Raw genomic sequence first — 22,117 nt, forward strand, 5'->3', positions numbered from 1 at the left:
AACTTCTAAGTACTGTAGTCTCTGGGTGTTGAGGGTGGCAGGGGCGGGGTGCAGTGCATTTCCATCCTGGTAAACTCTTCATAGTACTCAGTTCTGTATCGCTCAGTAAACATTACTCTTACTTAAAAAAAAAAAAAAAGAAAGAAAAGAAAAGAAAGAGGGAGGCCCAGGCTACCAGCCTGTGACGCTGTGGCAGGTGTGCGGCTGGCCAGCAATCACCCAACAGAGGGAGGCCCAGGCCAGCCAAGCCATCACACACCACACCTGTCATGGAGGGAGGTGACCGGTGGCAGGGGAGGGGGGGCAGCACTGCACAGATGGCAAGCAGTGGCAGCGGCAGGGGTGGGGCCAGCTGTCTGCAGCCGGGGGAAGGAAAGCCCCGATAGGCCCTGATCTCAGGCCAGGCCTAGGGACCCTACCCAAGGGGTCCTGGATTGTGAGAGGGTGCAGGCTGGGCTGAGAGACAACCCCACCGCCCCCGACTGCATGAATTTTCGTTCACTGGGCCTCTAGTCTATATAAGCCTAAGCAACCATTACGGCAGAACAAATGGTCACTATGATGCGCACTGACCACCAGGGAGCAGACGCTCAATGTAGGAGCTGTCCCCTGGTGGTCAGTGCGCTCCCACAGGGGGAGCGCCGCTCAGCCAGAAGCCAGGCTCATAGCTGGAGAGTACAGCGGTGGTGGCAGGAGGCTCTCCTGCTTCCGCGGCAGTGCGCTGAGTGATAAGGAACAAGCAGGCAGGCGGTAAGGAGAGAGGGGTCCCGGACTGTGAGAGAGATGTCCAACCCCCAAGGGGTTCCAGACTGTGAGAGGGCGCAGGCTGGGCTGAGGGACACACACACACACACACACACACACACACACACACACACACACCAGTGCACTAATTTAGTGCACAGGGCCTCTAGTTATTATATAAAAAGCACATGTAAACATGTGAGCTACAGACAAGAAGTTGAAGAAAGTATCTTGCTGAAATCTAAATTTTGTGGGCTAAAAGGACATAGCAAATTCTGTGAAACTGGTAAGGCACCTTACTGACAAATGTCAGTGCCAAAAAGCACTAACTACTTACTGTATAAAATGTTTTTAAATATTTATCTGAATTCATACTTGCACATCATATTTGGACTGTAAAAGTTATAAAAAGAGGTATGAAGACCAAAAAGGCAATACGTTCTATAGACTTCCCCTACATGCCACATACACTGTTGAAAATACACTTAACTGATCCAAAGCATACTTTCTGGAAAGAAGATATTGCTCTTATAATTAGCAAAATGTCTGAGTTAAAGCTTAAAAGTGCCCACAGCCACCAGAACCTCTAAACTAAAGATCCCTAGAGGTTATTCTTCCCTGAAGTAATTTTTTAAAACTAAGATAATGGCAGCTACTTACTTATAAATCTTTATCTTTCTAATTCTTTAAATTATATATAACATTAACAAATACTTTTATTTAATTCTAAGAAATTAAGATAAACTAGATTAATTCTAAAGGGAATCAGAAAGTTAGGCTGAGGCAAATTTTTTCTTAGAAGATTTAGAAAATGAAATATTTGGTTTATTTATCATTAAAGATATATATACATCTATACACGAAATAGCCCATTTGATTTCAATTCTATGTGGAGTAAAGGTAAAACAATCAGACCGAAAATGAATGAGGACAAGAACCAGGAACTCTAAGTCGGCATGAAACCTATAAAAGGTACTTCTGTTCATAAATTTTTATGCAAAGTATTTTTTGTTTTCAATATATCAGATTTCTCCTTATTAAAATTAGCATGCCATGTGAATTTGCTCCTCATCCAAATTCACAATGATACAAAGATTATATATATATTTTAAAAAATTTTTTAAATATATTTTTATTGATATCAGAGAGAAAGGGAGAGTGGGAGAGAGATAAAATCATCAATGATGAGAATCATTCATCAGCTGTCTCCTGTATGTCCCCTACTGGGGATCAAGCCCACAACCTGGGCATGTGCCCTTACCGGGAATCAAACTGTTAGACCTTCAACCACTGAGCCACACCGCCAGGGCCAAAGATTATATTTTTAAGGGAGTTAATAACAGTACCCTAAATTGAGCACTTACTAAGTGTTTTATTTTGCTGTATATAATTATTTCACTTAGTTCTCTCAACAACATAAGGTAAGTACTCTCATTACCTCCATTTTATAGATGAATAAATTAATTATTAAGAAGATGACTTGCTCAAGGTCACTTTTAAAATTAGCAAGTGACAGAGGTGATATCTAAACCTAGATTCTATCTCTGAACCACTATACTATGTTCTCATTTCTTAACTACTAAATATACTGCCTCCCTTTAGACAAAGTAGGAAACAAAACTCCACAGGAATTTTCTTTTTGTATTTTTTCCATTGTGTTTGTATTGTTCTCAGAGCATTTGAGGTTTGTTTGAAATCCAAGTAAAACAAACAGTTTCTGACAAAATATATTAGCTGGCAGTGAACAGGGCAGAGACAGAAGAAAGGAGTTAAGCTAAAGGTAAAATATTTGCTGACAGCAGCCTAACATCCTAATATATAAAAACCCTGGGTCCGTCACATCAACAACGACCGGGAGGCTTGACCATTCGCCAGGCTGCGCGCGCAGCAGGCGAGAGGGCTGAACTGCTGAGCTCTTGGAGAGAGAGAGAGGAGGGGCTGATCAGCAGTGGCAGCGGCTGCTGGCAAGGCGCAGATAGAGAAGTAGGGTGAACAGACCCTGCTTCTCTCTCCCTTGCCAGCAGCCAAGCCTTTCTCTCTCTCCCAGAGGTCAGCAGTTCAGCCGCTTGCCAGCAGCCTGGGGCAGCTGCTGATCAGCCCTGCCTCTATGATCAGGCCCAGAGATAGGCCCAGAGATGCTGACTGGCATAGAAACTGACCAATCAGAACCAAATCTGGGTGAATTGCAAGGAGCCAATGGCTGCCTAGGAGGCGGAGCTTTTGATACTGACTGGCATAGAAACCGACCAATCAGAACCAAATTGGCCAGCAGAGGAGGGCAGCTGGGGGTGAGATCAGGCCTGCAGGGGAGGGCAGTTGGGGGTGAGATCAGGCCGGCAGGGGAGGGCAGTTGGGGGCGATCGGGCAGGCAGGGGAGCAGTTAGGTGTTAATCAGGCCGGCTGGGGAGCGGTTAGGGGGTGATCAGGCTGGCAGGCAGAAGCAGTTAGGGGCAATCAGGCAGGCAGGCGAGCGGTTAGGAGCCAGCAGTCCTGGATTGGAAAGGGTGCAGGCTGGGCTCAAGGACACCTCCCCTTCCCCCAGTGCATGAATTTCGTGCACCGGGCAGTATTTAAATAACTGCCAAGAAATTCTTGTTCTATAAGTCAGCAAGAAACATTTTAGTGCTACCCACTAATAAAGTAAAAATAACAGCTCCGGACTGTGCTATCCACATATAACAAGGCAAATATCCATTCAAACTGAATATCGATGTGCAGGCTCCCAATTCACTTAGCTCTAAATCTGTTTCAAATGGTAAAATTCATAAGGGCATGGATTTCTAAAATAATGCTTATACCTAAATTTTCCATCACAAGGTTGAGATTTCTTAACATCCTGAAAACATCTTTTTTAAAAGCCCTTATGTATCCCACCCACTGTATGGAATAGTCGCAAACAACTATCAACATTTTTAGAACCTACTGGAGTCATATTTTACAGCAGCAGTCTCCCCAGTCTTGCCCTGTGGAACTTGACATATTTGGGAACCAGACCTCCATACTGCAGTTGCCTTGATCAGTAGAAAAGCCTTAATTAGCCATTGTGGAAAAAGAAAGGGCAACACCCCAAGGAACACTGCTATTTTTTCCCATCCCAGTGAAGAATACCAGAATTACATATGGTCTTTATTTTTTTCCTTTGAGGTATGGTTCACCTTTAAGAGACAAAAGGACAAACACTAAAGAAGTTAAACTGATATCCCAAAGTGTTATTTTATTCCAGAGATAAAGAGTAGAATTTATATTACATATACTAGAAAACTTCAATACTGTTGCTCAACTCTAAGGCACACAATAACAGCAGTGGCACCAATGAGATTAATATGCACTTACTGTGTGACTACATCTTATAATAACAAGAGTAAAGCTGGACATTTCCATATTTCAAAAGGCTACTACCTTGCTGAAAGTGAAGCTATAAAAATGACTTTCAAAAAGATCTTTGAAAATTCACCTGACTTAAAGCTCTGGGTTCTGGAACTGTTACAAATTTCCCACTTTACTACAGTCTACTTTACTTTAATAATTCATTAATATTAAGTGAGAGTACTCTTAAATGAAGATGGATGTTTAAGATTCATAGTCTTGGTTTCTTTAAGAAATACTGAGTTTTGCCCTGGCTGGGTAGCTAAGTTGGTTAGAGCATAGTCCCGATACACTAAGGTTGCAGGTTCGATCCCTAGTCAGGGCAAATACAAGAATCAACCAATGAATGTATAAATAAGTGGAACCACAAATCGCTGTTTCTCTCTCTTCTTTCCTCTCACTCTAAAATCAATTTTTAAAAAAGAAACACTTGAATTTCAAGTAGAATTTGTCTTGAACAATCAAGATGCCAGGCATACAAAAATTTCAATTTTCAGGAAAAAGATAATTTATTTTCTCTGCTCCCAAAAGATTTATTTCATTGCCTGCCCTATCACCATACCCCATCACCATTCTGTTGACACCACACAACACCACAAAGAACAAACTGAGAGGAAAAATCATTCAACTAACAAGTGTTATCTCATAGTAAGTACATCAATAATACAATCTGTATTCCAAAACAATGCTATACAAATTAATTTATTTTGATCATGCTTCAATTGTCATCTGTTTGCATAATAAGAAGCAATTGGTGGAACAGGAAAAGCAAACTGTTTTATGAACTGGTGACTGATAATAACTTTGTAGTAAGTTATCAGAAATTTTGCATTCTACCTTGAAACTTGTTCCATTGCTTAGATGAACATCTCCTCTGATATTTCATTTAAAAAAAAAAAAAAAACCAACTCCAACCTCCCAAATGCTAGGGCACCTGGGTGAATAAACTACATGGGAATACTTACCTAGAGCTGTAAAATCTGAACCAGATTTGAATAGAGCTGAAGCAAGGAGCTGAAACTATAAAAGAAAAATAGAAGCAAATTAGCTAAGCACATCAGAGAAAAATAACTTCTCTAATTATGACTATTCATTAGCCACTCTATGCCTCTGCATTTAAGTCTATTTACCAAAGAGTGGCAAGAAGAACACCACATTTAGATAAAAGAATATGCTGACTCTTCTACTGGATTGCTCATTATTTTCCAAAATACTGAACCAAGTTCTGGAATTATTTTATTTGAAAATTTTATTAAGATATGTATTTATTAACAAATAACTGGTCAACTGAAATAAAATAGAAAATTACTTTCTCCAGTGTGAGATAGTCTATTACATATGGATAGACTGGTGTCCTGGACACCAATTCTTAGTACATATACATTCTCATTTCAAAAATAAGTACATGCTAATTAAAACACTGCTGTGTAAATCAAACTCTGAGGAAAAAAAGCTTGCTTATTATGCTCAGGCCATTCCTAAAATTAGCCCATGTACAATTATATTGTTATGAATTACAGCTGCAATACAAATAAATAATATAAAATAAATAAGAATAAACTCTATGATTCACATACTCACAACTATAAAACTACTTTTGCTCACCCTATATATAGTTCTTTATATATGCTGGGTATCAATCCTCTGTCAGAGATATCTACTGTAAATATTTAATCTGTGGATTGCCCAGTTTTTAATAATGTCTTTGAGATTTTAATTTTGTTGAAGTCCAATTTATCCAATTTTCTCTTTTATGATTAGTGGCTTTATGTCATGTCCAAGAAATCTTTGATCTATCCCAAGGTTGTGAAGATAATCTATTTTCTTCTTGAAGTTTTATTTATATATATATATATATATATATATATATATATATATATATATATATATATATATATGTATTAATTTCAGAGAGGAAGAGAGAAAGAGAGAGGGAGAGAGATAGAAACATCAATCACCGACTGGCTGCCTCCTGCACGCCCCTCACTGGGCATCTAGCTCACAACCCAGGCATGTGCTCTTGATGGGAATCGAACCAAGGACCCTTCAGTCCACAGGCCGACTCTCTATCCACTGAGCCAAACCGGCGAGGGCTCTTGAAGTTTTTATTGTTTGGGGTTTTATATTTCATCTTAATTTAAATTTTTATATAAAATATGAGATAGGGGTTGAGATATCAGCACATCTGTTAAAAAGACTTTCCTTTCCCCAATGGATTTGGCACCCTGGTCAAAAATAAATAAAAATCGATTCCATTGATGTGGGTCTATTTCTGTACTCTAGTCTGTTCTACTGATCTGTCTACCAAAATATAGAGTTCTGAAATCAAGTAGTATGAGATCTCCAACTTCTTTTTTTTCCAACATTGTTTTGGCTAGTGCAGGACCTTTTTGAATTTCCAAATAAATTTTAGAATTAGTTTGTTGATTTTAACAACAATGACAAAACCCAAACTTGCTGGCTGCTGGCTTGTTTATAGGGTCCACATTAAATTAAAAACCAATATGGGGAGAATGAGCATCTTAACAATTTTTAGTCTTTCAATCCATAAATGCCTCTCCATTTTAGGTCTTATTTAACTTCTTACAACAGACTTATAACTACATATTTAATTATTTTTGATATTAATATAAACAGGTTTTAAAATTTCCTCTTCTAATTGTTCATTCCTAAGAAATATATAAATAATTGCTTTTCCCCCTATAGGCCTTGCATTCTGTAACCTTGCTAAATTCACTTAGTATATTGTTTTGCAGACTGCATGGGCTTTTCTATGTACACAAAATGTCATCTACAAGTGCAAACAATTTCACTTCTTCCTTTCCAATCTACATGCTGTTTATTTCTTTTTCTTACATGGTAAATAGAGGATGTCTATTGACATGTTTTTCATAGATGCCCTTTATGAGACTTAGAAAGCTTCTTTTTATTTCTAGTGTACTAAGAATTTTTGTCATGAATTGGTTTTTAATTTTGTCAAGTGCCCCTTTCTTGATTTATCGAGATGATCTATGGTTTTCTTCCTTTATTCTGTCAATGTGGTGAATGACTGATTTTCAAATGTGAAACCAATCTGTGTCCTAGGATAAGCCCTTACTTGGTCACTGTGCATTAAACTTTTTATATATACTGCTGGATTCAAATAGCTAAAATTTTATTAAGAATTTTGCATCTGTATTCACGAGAGGTATTGGTCTGTGATTTTCTTTGCTTGTAATATCTTCGTTTGTTTTTTAATCCTCACTCAATGGATACTTTTTCCATTGATTTTTTAGAGAGTGGAAGGGAGGGAAGGAAAGAGAGAGAATGTGAAAGAGGGAAACATCAATGTGAGAGAGATGCTCTAGCCATTGAACAACACTGGTCAGGGCTCTTTGTTGTGTTTTTATATGAGAGTTAAGCTGCTTCATAAAAGAATTTAGAAAGTATACTGTCTTCCTCTGGTTTCTGAGAGTCTATGTGTAGAAATGGTGTTTGTTTTTTTTTGTAATTTAAATTGTTGATAGAATTGAACAATACAGCCAATGAAGTGCAGAATTTTCATTATTAGTCAGTTTTCAATTACAAATTCAATCTATCTGCTTTGATAAGTTGTGTCCTTTAAGGAATCTGTCCATTTCATCAATTAGCAACTTGTTGACAAAGTTATTAATAATGTTCCCTTATTAACTTTTAATGTATGTAGGGTCTGTAATGAATTCCTCTTTTCATTTGTGATGTTGATAATTTGTTTTCACTTTTTTTTTTCCTGTCTTCCCAGGGGTTTACCTATTTTATTCACCTTTTCAAAGAGCCAACCTTTCACTTTTTAAATCTTTTCTATTATTTGTTCCTATTTCACTAATTTCCTATCTTCTACTTATTTTGAGGGTTAATTCCCTTTTCTAACATCTAAGGTTTATTGGCTCTACATACAGAAGGATGGGGGGGAAAAACCCCTGTCGTTTAAATAATGTTATTAAATTACGGGTCTAGGATTTTAACAGGTACCAAGTGATATACAATCTGAGTAAATCCAGACCTCTTCTCCAAATTCAGAATTGAATATCTAACTACCACTTCAACATCTCAAGTTGGCTGTTTCATAGACATTTCTTTTTTTAAAAAAATATATTTTATTGATTTATTACAGTGAGGAAGAGAGAGGGATAGAGAGTTAGAAATATCGATGAGAGAGAAACATCGACCAGCTGCCTCTTGCACACCCCCTACTGGGGATGTGCCCACAACCAAGGTACATGCCCTTGACCGGAATCGAACCTGGGACCTTTCAGTCCGCAGGCCGACGCTCTATCCACTGAGCCAAACCGGCTTCGGCTTCATAGACATTTCAAACTGAATATACCCAACATTAAATTCCCGATCCCAGTCAGAAGTCCCCACCCACCACCACAAACCAGATCTACCCAGTGCATTTTCATTTGGTTGATAATAACTCCATTCACTCAGATAAAAAACTTTGGAGTCATTTATTTCAAACCCTATGTCCAATCCATCATAAAATTCTGTTAGTTCTATCTTTAAATATATTGAGAATCTGATCTACTTCACTTCTATTTCTATGACTACTACTTGGGTCTGAGCTACAATAATCACTTGCTTAGATTTCTACAACCTCCCCCATGAGTCTCTCTGTCTGAATCCTCATTCTCCTTCCTTCATCTATCCTCAATACAATAAAGAGATCTAAAATATAGAGCAGATTATATCACTCCTCTGCACAATACTCTGAACTAGCTCTTTATTCATTCAGAGTAAAAGCCAAAGTTCCAGCAACGGCTTACTAAATCATTCACAATCTCCAATCCCTGCTCTTACCTCTCTGACCTCATCTCTAACCACTCTTACCCATCTCACCTCTACTCCAGCCACAATGGCCTCCTTGCTGTTCTCCTAAACAAAGCAAGAATGCACTCAGCCTTGGGTCTTTGTTCTAGCCCTCCCTTCACCAAATTATTGTCTTAGATCACTTCCTCATATCCTTCAAGTCTTTGTGAAAATCTCGTTTCTAAATGAGGTCCATTATAATCATCCTATTTAATACAGCAACTGCCCATTTCTCACCCCTTTGCATTCCGATCTCCCTTTACCTTTTTATTCCTCTTGTGCCTAGAAGAATGCCTGGCATACTGAAGGGACTCAACACACACCTGTTAAATTAATGACACCAGTACTCTGGAAGCTCAGCAGACATTTTTTAAATAAATAATGTGCAATACTAGTTAAAATTTGCTTTTCTTGTATTGTTTTGTTCTGTTTTTTCTTTCTCTATTATAGAATCCTCTGAATGATGGAATTGATTTACACATCCTCTTCTAGGTCTTTCCTTGGGGGCGGGGATGTCATTTTCATAATGTTTACTAGAAGCTCATCACTAATTTAGAACCCATATTCTGGAGACTGGACAAAAGCAAAGAACCATTATTTGGATATAATGGTAGTCCACCACTATTTCCCCAATAACATGATGATCACCCCCGCAAAAGAAAATTCTAAAAACCACTTTTAGTTGCTGTGTAACAACTTAATATATAAAAATTTTATAAAGTGTACATAGAGAACAAAAATAAACTCCTACATACAGAAAGTACTGGATAGCATTAAGGCCTTTCTTTTTTTAAAAAAAATATATTTTTATTGATTTTAGAGAGGAAGGGAGAGGGATAGAAAGATAGAAACATCAAAGATGAGAGAGAATCATTGATCAGCTGCCTCCTGCTTGCCCCCCACTGGGGATCGAGCCCGCAACCCGGGCATGTGCCCTTGACTGGAATCGAACCTGAGTCCCCTCAGTCCACAGGCCGATGCTCTATCCACTGAGCCAAACCAGCTAGGGCTTAAGGCCTTTCTTGATAAGTGGAATGATTTCTTAAAAGGAAAATGAAGATCTATATAGCTTACTAAAAATACTGTAAGTGTATATACTGGAACCATCATCAAGAGATTTCTTTCTCCAAAATAAAATCCATTCACACATTAAAAAAAAAATAATCGCCCTAGCCGGTTTGGCTCAGTGGATAGAACGTCAGCCTGTGGACTGAAGGGTCCCGGGTTCGATTCTGGTCAAGGGCACATGCCTGTGTTGGGGCTCTATCCCCAGTCGGGGCGGGGAGGGGCGTGCAGGAAGCAGCCGATCAATGGTTCTCTCTCATCATTTATGTTTCCTTCCATCTCTCCCTCTTCTTTCCTCTCTGAAATCAATAAAAAAAAAAAAATAATCTTACAAAAATCAATGTCAGGATGTTTTCAGTTTTCTGTTACATAGGATCAGACTGAGGAGTATCTTAGGGTGAGGGTATTGTTTTGAAAAAGTTTCTGAAATGATTCGGATGCTGAATAACACATGCACAACATCATTTTAACTAACTTCTACTAGGGCTAAACAACTCTTGATAGATAAAACTTTTTTTTTTTTTAATATATTTTATTGATTTTTCACAGAGAGGAAGAGAGAGGGATAGAGAGTTAGAAACATCGATGATAGAGAAACATCGATCAGCTGCCTCTTGCACAACCCCCACTGGGGATGTGCCCGCAACCAAGGTACATGCCCTTGACCGGAATCGAACCTGGGACCTTTCAGTCTGCAGGCCGACGCTCTATCCACTGAGCCAAACCGGTTTCGGCTAGATAAAACTTTTAAGAAATAGAATGGAAGTCTGTGGCATACAAAATCATAATTTGAGACTATTAAAGAAAGGAGACAAAGTGAAATCCACTACCAAAATTTTAAAAATTGCTCTATTTGAATCTGAGATAACTCCCTGTTCTGGTTTTCCCAAGAGCTTAGCATTAAGAACAAACTGTCTGTTTTCTTTGGCCTACTTGCAGCTGAAATTATTTGCTTGGCAATATTTTGTTTTGGTTTGCTTTTTAAAAAATTAGAGAAAAATTAATGTTTCCATGTTCTAGCCATTTTAGACTATGGAGAAAACATAGTATCATGAATTGACTGAAGACTCAAGGAAAGACAATTAACTGTCTTCCTTTGAGAAGAACCCCCTAAAGTATGTACTGATAATTCTCCATCTAGTGAAGAGTTGTAACCAATACTGAGTAAGGGAAATGGGAATTATTTTCACAGTAGGCAACTATGAAAGAGTATTTCTTTGTTTTGTTGCCAAGGACAGACAGGCTCTACTGCTTGAAAGTACAATGAACCTGGTGCCTGAAAGTGATTCGATATTAAATCTGAAACCTATGCTGAATAGAGAAAAGCACTGCTTGATGTTGCTATTACAAAGCCAAAGCAAAGCAACAGCTAACAGGGAAATAGTTGTAAGGGATAGAACTACATATAATTAGCACCGATTCTGTGAGTGGAAGATGAAATGGATTATGGTTCAGATGTTTCTAGATGAACTATGAATAAGGACAGTCATCAAAAGGAAAATATGACAAAAAGAATCTCAGAAGTTAGTAGAAAAACAGGCTATAAAACGATGAAACTTGTTGCAGGTATATTCATAAAAATAATATTAGATCTTTTGCTTCCATCCATGTTGGATTACAAAAAAACAACCCCCAAAAAACAAAAAACCCTGAAGAGCAATGATCTGCTACTCATTTTTCAAACTTAGGGACCACTGACAAGTGAAGTTAGTAGTTATAGTCAAACGATCCTGATACAACATTTGCATAACTAACTATCAAGGCAGGAAGGATTCTACTCCCATCAACCTCTTTTCACCTTCTCCCTACAGAAAAGGGGAGTTTTCTTTCTTCTTTAAGCGGGTTTCAGAGTATCAACAGAAAAATTTATAATGAACCATTATGTAATCCCTGAGTAAAAGAAGCATGGGGCAATGGGAGTAAAATTTCTACTTTCTTCCCAATGCATAAAATTAGTATCTAAATGAAAACTTTATACCTGATAATCCCGTTCTAAATGGATCAAGTTTTTTGTGTGTGACTTGAATGTTTTATCACATGAAAATAAGCCTATTTAATTTTTATTTCATCTGCTCAGTCATTTTTAATATTAGAACCATCATAGTTTCCTTTAAACATCTAAGAGCAAAATCAGCAAATATAAGTTGGAAAAACTTTTTTTTTAAAGCTCAATTTCTAAAGTTTATCACCACCTTTACCTCTTTTGTCTCTTCTGGGTCTGAATGATCCACAGTTATATAAAGATCGTTTTGTAAATATTTCAGAGCACTAAGAGGATCCATTTGGGCCTTTTCTTCAAACCTAGAAAACGTAAAAAAAGAATAGTAACTGTCTGGAGTTATAAGAAAACATCAGAAATGTCTTTCAGAGCTGGGACACTGTATATGAGGAGTTATGTGGATATCTAAAAACCCTGCATTTGAGAATCCAGAAATGAGAAGACTTTCACATAGATAGTGCAGATGTGGAGTCCCTGAGATGTAATGGTAATGCCAGGTGGGCACAGGCAGCTGTGCTCCTAGAGACTGTGTGAGAGCACTTCCACCCTCCTCTTAAAACTATAAGCTAAGATAAAATCAACTCTAAAACATAGTAAATATGTCAAATAGTTTACATAAACTGGGGGGGGGGGAAGCCAAGTAGGTTTCATAAAAAACAAGTAGAGATAAAATAAAAATACTTTATTAGATTTGTGTAATATCCTTCCAAACCCCACCCCCCGCCGCCCCAAATGGAGGTGCTTAACAGGTACTTTAGAAATAGAAATGCGTAGTTTCTTTTAATGAAATATCATTCACACTGATTAGATCATTTTAATGAAATTATTTCCATGCCTTAGTCAGTAATAACAATACCAACAAACTGCAGCAACTTATCAAGCCTTTGTCATGTGCTAAACACTGTATCAAGCATATATCACCTTGTTTATCCTCACAATAATCTATATATATAAAAGCCTAAGTGACCGGCCAACCAGCCAGTAGCTATGATGCGCACTGACCACCAGGGGGCAGACACTCAATGCAGGAGCTGCAAAGTTGCCGAGCAACTTTGCAGAGTGCCCTCTTGCACTCTGGGACCTAACTGGGGCTGCTGGACTGCTGGTTTCATCCCAATCCCCGCAGGCCAGGCTGGGGGACCCCACCCACCGGAGGGACTCCGCTCACTCTGCAGATGCCCTTCGAGCCCTGGCACTACCCTAGGTGTGGCCGGCAGGGGAGGGACGGCGGGAGGTTGACTCCAGGGCGTGTCTGGCCTGTCTCACCTAATCCCGCCCCGCCAACCACCTTCTAATTAATTTCCTTTCAATATGCACGAATCCATGCACCAGGCCTCTAGTAACTCTATGATGACAATAAGTATTATCATCATTAAAAAAACAAAAAAACAAAACACAAATAGATGAGAAACTGAGACCTGAGAATGAGTTTGGCCAAGATAAGAGGTAGTAAGTGGCAGAAGCAGAATCTAACACAGGACTATCTGATTCCAAGGCTGAAAAGGAGAGAATGAGATCTCTTAAAAAAAAGTCTGTTTGGGACTATCTATTTAAATAAGATAATGTCCTTTTGTTATAGCATAACTATATATGGATTTATTTATAATAAATTTGTATGCTTTTCAAATGTTCAGAGAAAAAGAAAAGAAGACATTTAATTTCATTTGGAAAGTGAAAATAATAAGCTATTCACAATGGTGTTCAGGCTGATGGCCTCAATAATTTCCTGTCTTTAGAGCTAACCTTAGTGATAGGGTTATCTGTATTTCAGGCAGGGGCAAAGACTATCAATATATTACAGTTCTCGTATACCAGACAATACCATGACTGTCAGCCAGCCTTACAAACCTCAGAGGAGAGTTCCTTAGGCAAAGATCATGTTATTCTACCATCTTGCCCACAAGTTAGACCAGAATTTTGGCACCTGAGCCAAAAGCAATCATCTCAAGCTTAATGAGCAGTTTAAAAAGTGGCCTGGCAGAATTATTCCCAATAGGGATACTCTCTCTAGGGAACCCTCTCTCTAAGAAGATACTCTCTCTCAGAGAATCAGAATGTGAGATACACAGGATACTTTATAAAAGGCAGGCAAAACACAGAAGGTAGTTAACAGAAGACATAATAGATTCCTTCCCTCCCTCTCTCCTTCCTTCCCTCCCTCCCTACCTATCTACCTACTTATCAACTGAAGCCAAAGAGGTGAATAGTTATCTATCTATCTATCTATCTATCTATCTATCTATCTATCTATCTATCTATCTATCTATCTATCTATCTATCCATCCATCCACCCATTGAAGCCAGGAGGTTGAGGGGAAGCAGAGTCAGCAGTAATCAGTAGAACAGGAGAAGCAGGGAGAAAGAAGCAGAAAGAGAGAGGCTCAGTTACAAGAAGCACTACTTTACTTAGCTCCTAGCTACTAGAATTGGTCCAGTATCCTAAACAATTCTCCATATGCCTCAGTGTTCAAATGCTGAGAAACTGCCTTAATTCTCATAATAAATTCTCTTTCAGTGAATTTATTTTAAGCATGTCTTTCTCCTTTGCAACCTGAAATAACCTAACCAAAACACACCTACCATCCTATTAAATCCAGTAAAGAGATCAATTTTCCTGGAAGTTATGTTTTCTCTCTTCCTTTTCTAAGCTTTTATTTGGCTTGCAAAAATTTATCACTGGATTTGTGTTTGCAGTCTAGAATTATATTTCAGCCAACAATTCTGCTCTGTAAAAGGAACAGGAATTAACCCTATTAAATTTCTTTTATTTTGCCCCTTTCTATGCCCCAATTCATAAACAATTTTGGAAACTTGAACATTATATATATATAAAGTGGCACTTTATTTGCTATATTACATGGTACCATTAAGAACCAGGAGACACTTTCTTGGCATACAATATACTTCTCTCCCTCCAAATTTATATTTTATTGAAAAAGAAGAAATAGTTATTTCCCAAAAGAACAACAAAAATAAATATGCCAGCACAGCAGTACAGGGTAAGCTTTTATATAATGAAAGACCTGGCATCTAATTTGAGATTGGAATTAGAAAGGTAATTTTCATGTTCAACTCAGAAATCAACTTCTATCTATTCTGTCCCCAATGTAATAAGCCCCTCAAAACTCTAAGTCATTTTAAAAGGTGGTAGAAAAAAAAAGAGTCTGTTTTTCTCAAATGTCTAAGTTGGGCCTTTTTATTGTCAGTTCAATTTAGTAGACAAGATTCTTAAGATGCCCTAGCAGTCATCCTTATTCTTTTACTCATACCCATATCAAATCCATCAAGAAATTCAGTTGTTGCAACCTTCAAAGTTTATCCGGAATCTTACTGTACTTTCTGGATCTCTTTTATGGAGTATCCCTTCCTCTGCCTTCCCTCAAACAGTGGAGATCCTCAGATAATGCCCTACATCCCTCTACTTTTCTCACTCTTCCAGAGCAAGCTCCTTTTCCTTACTCATGACTCACTAATGTAATACAGCCAACACCTTTCCCTCAAATGTGAACAGATGATCTCCAGAACTTGAAGTGCACCAAACTGAAATACATTAACTTGCTGTTTCTGAAGAATTCACCCCCGCCCCCTGCCGAGTGAAAATAGCCACGACCTTTTACCCAGTTCTTCTGGAAGAAAATCCAGAATTGTTTTAAATAAAAGCTAAATCTGAATGTGTCATTCCTCAGTGTAAAAATCTTTCAATGCTACTCAGAGTAAAAGCCAAAGGACCTTCACAATCTGACCCCCTTTTTGTTTTTTCTCTCTCTTACCTTGTCTCCTATCATAATCACTTCACTTATTCCACTTCTACCACACTGTCCTCCTCAATTTATTTCTCAAATAATCCAGGAATATTTTTAACCTCAGAGCCTTGTCAATTACCTATCTGGAACACTTTCCCTCTCAAATTATATGATCCATTCTCTCATGTTCTTTAGGTCTCTACTCAAACGCCTTCTTCGCAGTGAGGTCTATCCTAATATTCTTATTTAAAAATCACATCCCCAGCTCCCTCACCTGTACAAAAATAGTTCTTAACCTGATTGAGTTTTTTTCATTAAGACTTACTATCTAACATATAAATTCCTTATTAAGCTTATTGTTAGCCTCCCTTCATTAAGAAGGAAACTTGAGGATAGAAATTTTTGTATTCTTCACTGACATATCCATAGAACCTAAGACAATATCTAGCACAGTGAAGTTGCTCAATAAATATTTCTTATATGAATAGTTTTGTTGATGTTTATAAAAACCCTTAGGTGGTTGCTTTGGCCATTTTACACATGAGCAAAGTAATCTCCAGAAAGATTAAATTAGAAGGCTTGAATATCAATCCAAGGTTCAGGTATAATATTTTTCCAATATAGCTATTAGTTACAGAACTAGAGGCAAAGAGTAATCAAGATCAGAAAAGAAGAGTACTATGGTCCATATTTTTATGCTATTATTACTCTACTGAAAATAATATATATATATAAATGGATAATCTATATAAAACATTCTTATATTCCCCTTCAAGAACTTTTTTGAAGTTCTGAAATAAGCTGGCACACTTTCTTTCCCATAGTAGAAATTTCCAATGTTGATTATTTGCCCAACCACCCAAACTTACTGCCTTTCAATTTCAGTCATTTTATTTAATGACTTAGTCTCATACAACATTTGTAAGACGCTTTCATCATCTATTTAAGAGTCTAAGTGATTTGTTACTGATTATTCTTTTATTGTTCATCCACTTTCACTCCTCACTCTACACCTTTACTAGAATTGTTACTAGCAATGATGATTGTACTTAAAACTTAAAGCATGCCCTAATACATAATATTTCAGATTCCCAAACTGTCATTTCACCTGCCCACTGATATATTTCTAAAGGAGAAAACAACCTCCAAAGATAAAAAAAAAATAACACTTCTGAGGATGGCTGGGCTGTGGGAAGCAGGGCAAACGGTAATTTCCCAATTCTACCACTATCCTACAGAATTTTTAGATAGAGGTGCATATAGAAATATATAATATTAACAATATTATATATATATACACAGTAATATTAACTATAGCAAATAAATTGAGAATAAATATTCTATAAAAGGAGGTTAAGTGAATTACATAAAGTAGAATGCTATGCAGCCATTACAATTATGATTTGTACTTGTATTTAATAACATGGTAATGTTTATAATACATCATTCACTGAAAGAAATCAGATTCAAAACAATAGTGTGTACATATAGTTAGAAGGATATACACCAAAATATTACTCCTGAATGGAGGGATGATAAGTGATTCAATTTTTTGGTAGGGAGAGAAGACTCATTTTCTTCTTTATTATTACCCATGCAATACTTTTACAATTAAAAGCCAGAGGGAAGTATTTGTGAGTTCCAATTCTTTACATGCAGCATTAAACAATTTCCTTTAATCTCTAATGGACTTTTGGTCAGGAAATTTTTTTAAAAAGCTCACTCTAACATTCCAATGACCAGTTGTTATATTTAAGGTAGAAAAAGAGCTCTATAATTTCCCCATATCCTTATAAAAACAAAGTTTAATATTAAGTATCTAGGTACATTAAGTAAAGTACTAAAGAATAAAATTTAGCAATGTAAACATTAGCAAAGGTACCTCAAGCTTAAATCTTGTTAATAAAACAGAATTTATTCTTGCCATGCAGACAATGTGAAGATTCAGACCCTTTCTCCTGTAGATTCTATAGAAAATATACTAATTATTTACAGTAATGCCAAAGAAACAAAACTAGCTTCTGTTATTAATTTATCTCTCAAGTATAACTTGTGAAAAGCAACAATAAACATATGATAAAGGAATAGTCTAATTTGTATCTACACAGACTTTCATGTATTTATATTCTATATAAAACATATTATATAATAAACATATAAACATACGTGTGTATACACACTAGTATGTGCCTCTGTGTGTGGGTGGTGGTGGTGGTGGTGGTGGTGGTGGTAGTGGTGGTGGTGGTGGTAGTGGTGGTGATGAAATGGAATCAGAATACTCAGGATCAAATTCTATCTGTCACTTATGGTTGAGTGACCTTAGATCTGAGTTATATAACCCATTTAAAAGTTTCCCCATCATTTCTTCTTTTATAAAAAAGTGATAGTAACAGTTCTTCCTCCACTGGCTTATTGTGAGAATAACATACAAGATCTAGCACACAAAAATTGTTCAATAAATGGTAGCTATTATCGTCATTAAAGGTTAACTTCTTCTTCCAAACTATAAATATTTATCATCTAACACTATCAGTAACCAAAAGGACAGATATACTTTTCTACATTTTTTTAGTAGCTTAACACCTGCTAGGTCTTTTTAAAAAGCAAACATGACTCAAGAGACATACATGAAAATGTTTAATTACATGATTTTACAATTAATTAGCAAAGGTAATAACATAAAACTAATTCTATTTAAAGTTGTATTCTGAAACATCAAATTATAAACATATTATTAATAAACTATATCATCACATTCACAGTTAAAGTTATCAACAAGTCAGGCATATGTCAATAATCTAAAATTGATGTAATTTGTAGTGGTTAGGCCTTAAGTTACTTGATGTTAAGTTAATCACCTTCACAGAAACTTTTTCCATTATTTTAACAGTTGCAAAATTTCCTTGTTCTATATTTTAAAAATTTAGCATCAATATCTATTTTCACTTTGTGTCTTCCTTTGAAAGAAGAAACCAAAATTAGGAGAATAACAGGGCACCTACAAAAGTCATGACCTTCAGTGTTTACACTTTTATGTTACTAACTTTAACAAAGGCACGTCTCCAAAGCTTAGGTAATACTAACAATAGCTGACAAAGTTAAATAAAAGTTTTCCATGAATTATTTTTATACCTGTGTTTTCTTATGAGGTACTTGCAATGCCTCAGTAAGTAATCTTTTGAAGGCCTACACAACTTCAGTGACCAGAAGTCATCTAATCTCATTTTGGGGGAGCAAGATTTTCCTGGATTCCCACCAAATAAATAATGAACCTGTAATAAAAAAAACAAACCAGACTTTTAAAAAGACGTGCATACTTAAGAAACTATGTTAAGTGACAGTAAAATTTCTTCATTTTGCTAGTACTGTGTAACAGGTACCTTTCTTAGCCTTACTTATATTAAAAAAAAAATCAAAATATTATTGCTTCTCTTGATTTTTCTCAAGTTTCCACTTTACTTTTTAAATTACTGTGACTACTTCCTAAATTACATTTTATATTAAAATAAGTTCTATTACCACAATTACATTGACAATGGAAACATGAAACAAAAGCAATGATAGTGTAAAAATGAATAAAGAAAACCTCAACTAAAACTGAAGTTGGGATAGACTATAGAAGTCAATTACCTATCACTGGAAGTCAAATACCTCCATATTGGAAGACATCAACTACAGACCCCAACAGGAAGAGAGGCCCTTTCATTCCCAAATAGAAAGCGCAACTGCTTTACCACCTCAGCAGGAAGAAGGAAGATTTTTTTTGTCCAGCAAGAAGCCCAGCCAACTGAAACTCCACAGCTCACCTAGTGAGAAGCCCAGCCAACTGAAACTCCACAGCTCACCTAGTGAGAAGCCAGCGTCACCTGAACTCTTTACTTTCCTCCATGAACTTTCATTTCTCTCTTATTGATGACTTACTTGCCTCAGCCTCTTTTCTATAAAAGACTTCCAGCTTAAAAAGTTTTTTTTAGCCCTAACCGGTTTGGCTCAATGAATAGAGCATTGGCCTGCGGACTCAAGGGTCCCAGGTTCGATTCCGGTCAAGGGCATGTACCTTGTTTGCAGGCACATCCCCAGTAGACTCTCTCTCCCTCTCCCTTCCTCTCTGTAAAAAAATCAATAAAATATATATATTTTTTAAAAAGTTTTTTTTTAATTGATTTTAAAGACAGGAAGGGTGGGGGGAAGAGAGAGAGAGAGAGAGAAAGAGAGACACAGAGAGAGAGAAATATTGATGTGAGAAACATCAATCAGTTGCCTTCCTAACATGCCCTATGTCCTGACCAGGGATTGAACCCGCCACCTTTTGGTGAGCTAGACGATGCTCCAACCAACTGTGCCACACTGACCAGGGCAAGACTTAATCCCTCAGAGAATTTCTCTGCTTGCTAGATAAGATGCTGCTGAATTCATAAATGGCTTAATACCCAATGTGACCTTCAAATTTGCTCAGTTATATTTTGTTTATTAAAAATAGCAAGAAGCTAATCCAATTATAGTTTGAGGGCAATGAATAATGGGGGTTATCAAGTTAATCAAGTGTTGATTATAATAAATTATATCTTTAAAAAGGACAGATGACAACCTGGCCGGTGTGCTTTAGTTGGTTGAACATCATCCCAAGCATCAAGAGATCGCTGGTTGGATTCGAGGTTAGGGCACATGCCCTGGTTTCGGGCTCGATCCTCAGTAGGGGGTGTACAGGAGACAGTCAATCAATGTTACTCTCTCCCTCTCCCTCTTCTCTCTCTAAAATTAATAAAAAGACATATTTTAAAAAAACTATTAAAAAAAGATGTCAAATCACTGAAAGTCAACAGCAATTAGAAACTTTTATAAAATTTTAGCATCTTAATTTAGCTTTAGCCTTAAGGTCAAATATTAAATGGCACATATAATTTGTGAAATAACTTTTAAAATATTCCATTACTCAATTAAATGTAAAAGGAATGCAATAATGATTTCACTATTATATTATTTAGTTTTAGTGATATTCTGTACTTACACAAAGTGTTAAAGGCATTTTCTGAAATTTTAAAAACATTTATATTCAAGCCCTGGCCAGTGGTTCAGTGGTTAGTGTTGAACTTTGCACTGCAGGGTCTTGGGTTCAATTTCTGCTCAAGGGCACATACCTGGGTTGCAGGTTTGATCCCCAGCCCATTGGGGTGCATGCGGGAAGCAACCAATTGATGTGTCTCTCTCACAGTGATGTTTCTCTCTCTGTCTCCCTCCCTCCCTCCTTCCTCCCCTACACTCCCCTCCCTTCTCTTTCTAAAAATCCATGTAAAAAATATCCTCAGGTGAGGATTCATCAAAAAATAAATAAATTTATATTGAATAGTGTAATAGAATCACAATATTATTTCTATCCTAAGGATGGAAATTCATTTACCCTTTAATTTGGGAGACACTAAGAGAAAGGGCTTTTATCCACTCCCATGGTATCTTTAACATGAAGGTCTCAAATGATATAAAATTTAAATATTCATCTGTGACCTAAATGGAAAGAATATAGGTTATGTCAGTAGCTTACTATATAATCTGAGCCCAGTCACTAAACTACATGTAAAGCTTAAGGGAGAAATAGTTAAAGAAACCATTCTGAACACTAACTGACACTTAAACTTCAGAATGCCATACTATTTCACAAAGCAGATGGAAAAGATATGTCACTCATAGATAGGAAAAATAAAGATAAAAAGATTTCTTACACAATGAAATCTAAAATCAGGAAGTTATATATACCTTTTCATATCATGAGACATGGAACCCAAATGCTGAAAACTATACAATAGGCCATGCTATGTATCTGATCTATGAGTTAAGAAGTAGCCACTGACCATTTTCAAAAGAGGAAAGTTCAAGGAGTTACCATCTATGCAAAAATGTTTATTCTCTTAAGGAATTTTAGGGGAAAATAATATTGAATGCCTGCTACATACTCTATTAAATGTCTGGTATGTATTATAATTTTTTATTCAAATCCACTTAAAAATAATAAAAAACATATGTTTGGATTCTTTCAGATTGTAGGTCATGGAAAATTTACAGGTCAATGTAGTTAGGATACCTTGTGTAACTCATCATATACAAGCTGATGGGCAAATCTTGGACAGGGTTCTTCTTCTTGAAGACTTTTACTTGGATTATCCTTTGCAGCTTGATCATTTTTATAGACACAAGACCTGCAAGACATTGCTTTTAAGGCATGCTATCCTATAAAATTAGCAGTACACATAATCCTATATAATAAAGAGGTAATATGCAACCTCAAAATGGCTGCCTATGATCAGGCTGGCAGGGGGGTTAGTGAGGGACAAGCAAACGACTGAGCAAGCAGGCTGCCTGAGGCAACCAGGCTGGGAGG

General features: G+C 36.9%; 1 protein-coding gene across 4 annotated transcripts in view; it reads right to left on the reverse strand.

Moving 5' to 3' along the window:
* The window catches only part of MKLN1 (muskelin 1), a 330,653-nt gene that overhangs the window by 13,532 nt on the left and 295,004 nt on the right, over positions 1-22,117 (reverse strand). For 3 of the 4 annotated variants that reach the window (XM_079785914.1, XM_079785913.1, XM_079785916.1), the window contains 4 exons: positions 21,821-21,935; positions 18,877-19,016; positions 12,201-12,303; positions 5,076-5,130 (listed from right to left, as the gene is read on the reverse strand). In XM_079785914.1, the coding sequence (XP_079642040.1) occupies positions 5,076-5,130; positions 12,201-12,303; positions 18,877-19,016; positions 21,821-21,935 (413 nt within the window). Of the gene's footprint in view, positions 1-5,075; positions 5,131-12,200; positions 12,304-18,876; positions 19,017-20,163; positions 20,497-21,820; positions 21,936-22,117 lie in introns of those variants that run through there. The other variant, XM_079785915.1, reaches the window with a different exon arrangement.

The sequence above is a fragment of the Cnephaeus nilssonii genome (genome assembly GCF_951640355.1).
Source record: "Cnephaeus nilssonii genome assembly, chromosome: 12".
Classification (NCBI taxonomy): Eukaryota; Metazoa; Chordata; class Mammalia; order Chiroptera; family Vespertilionidae; genus Cnephaeus; species Cnephaeus nilssonii.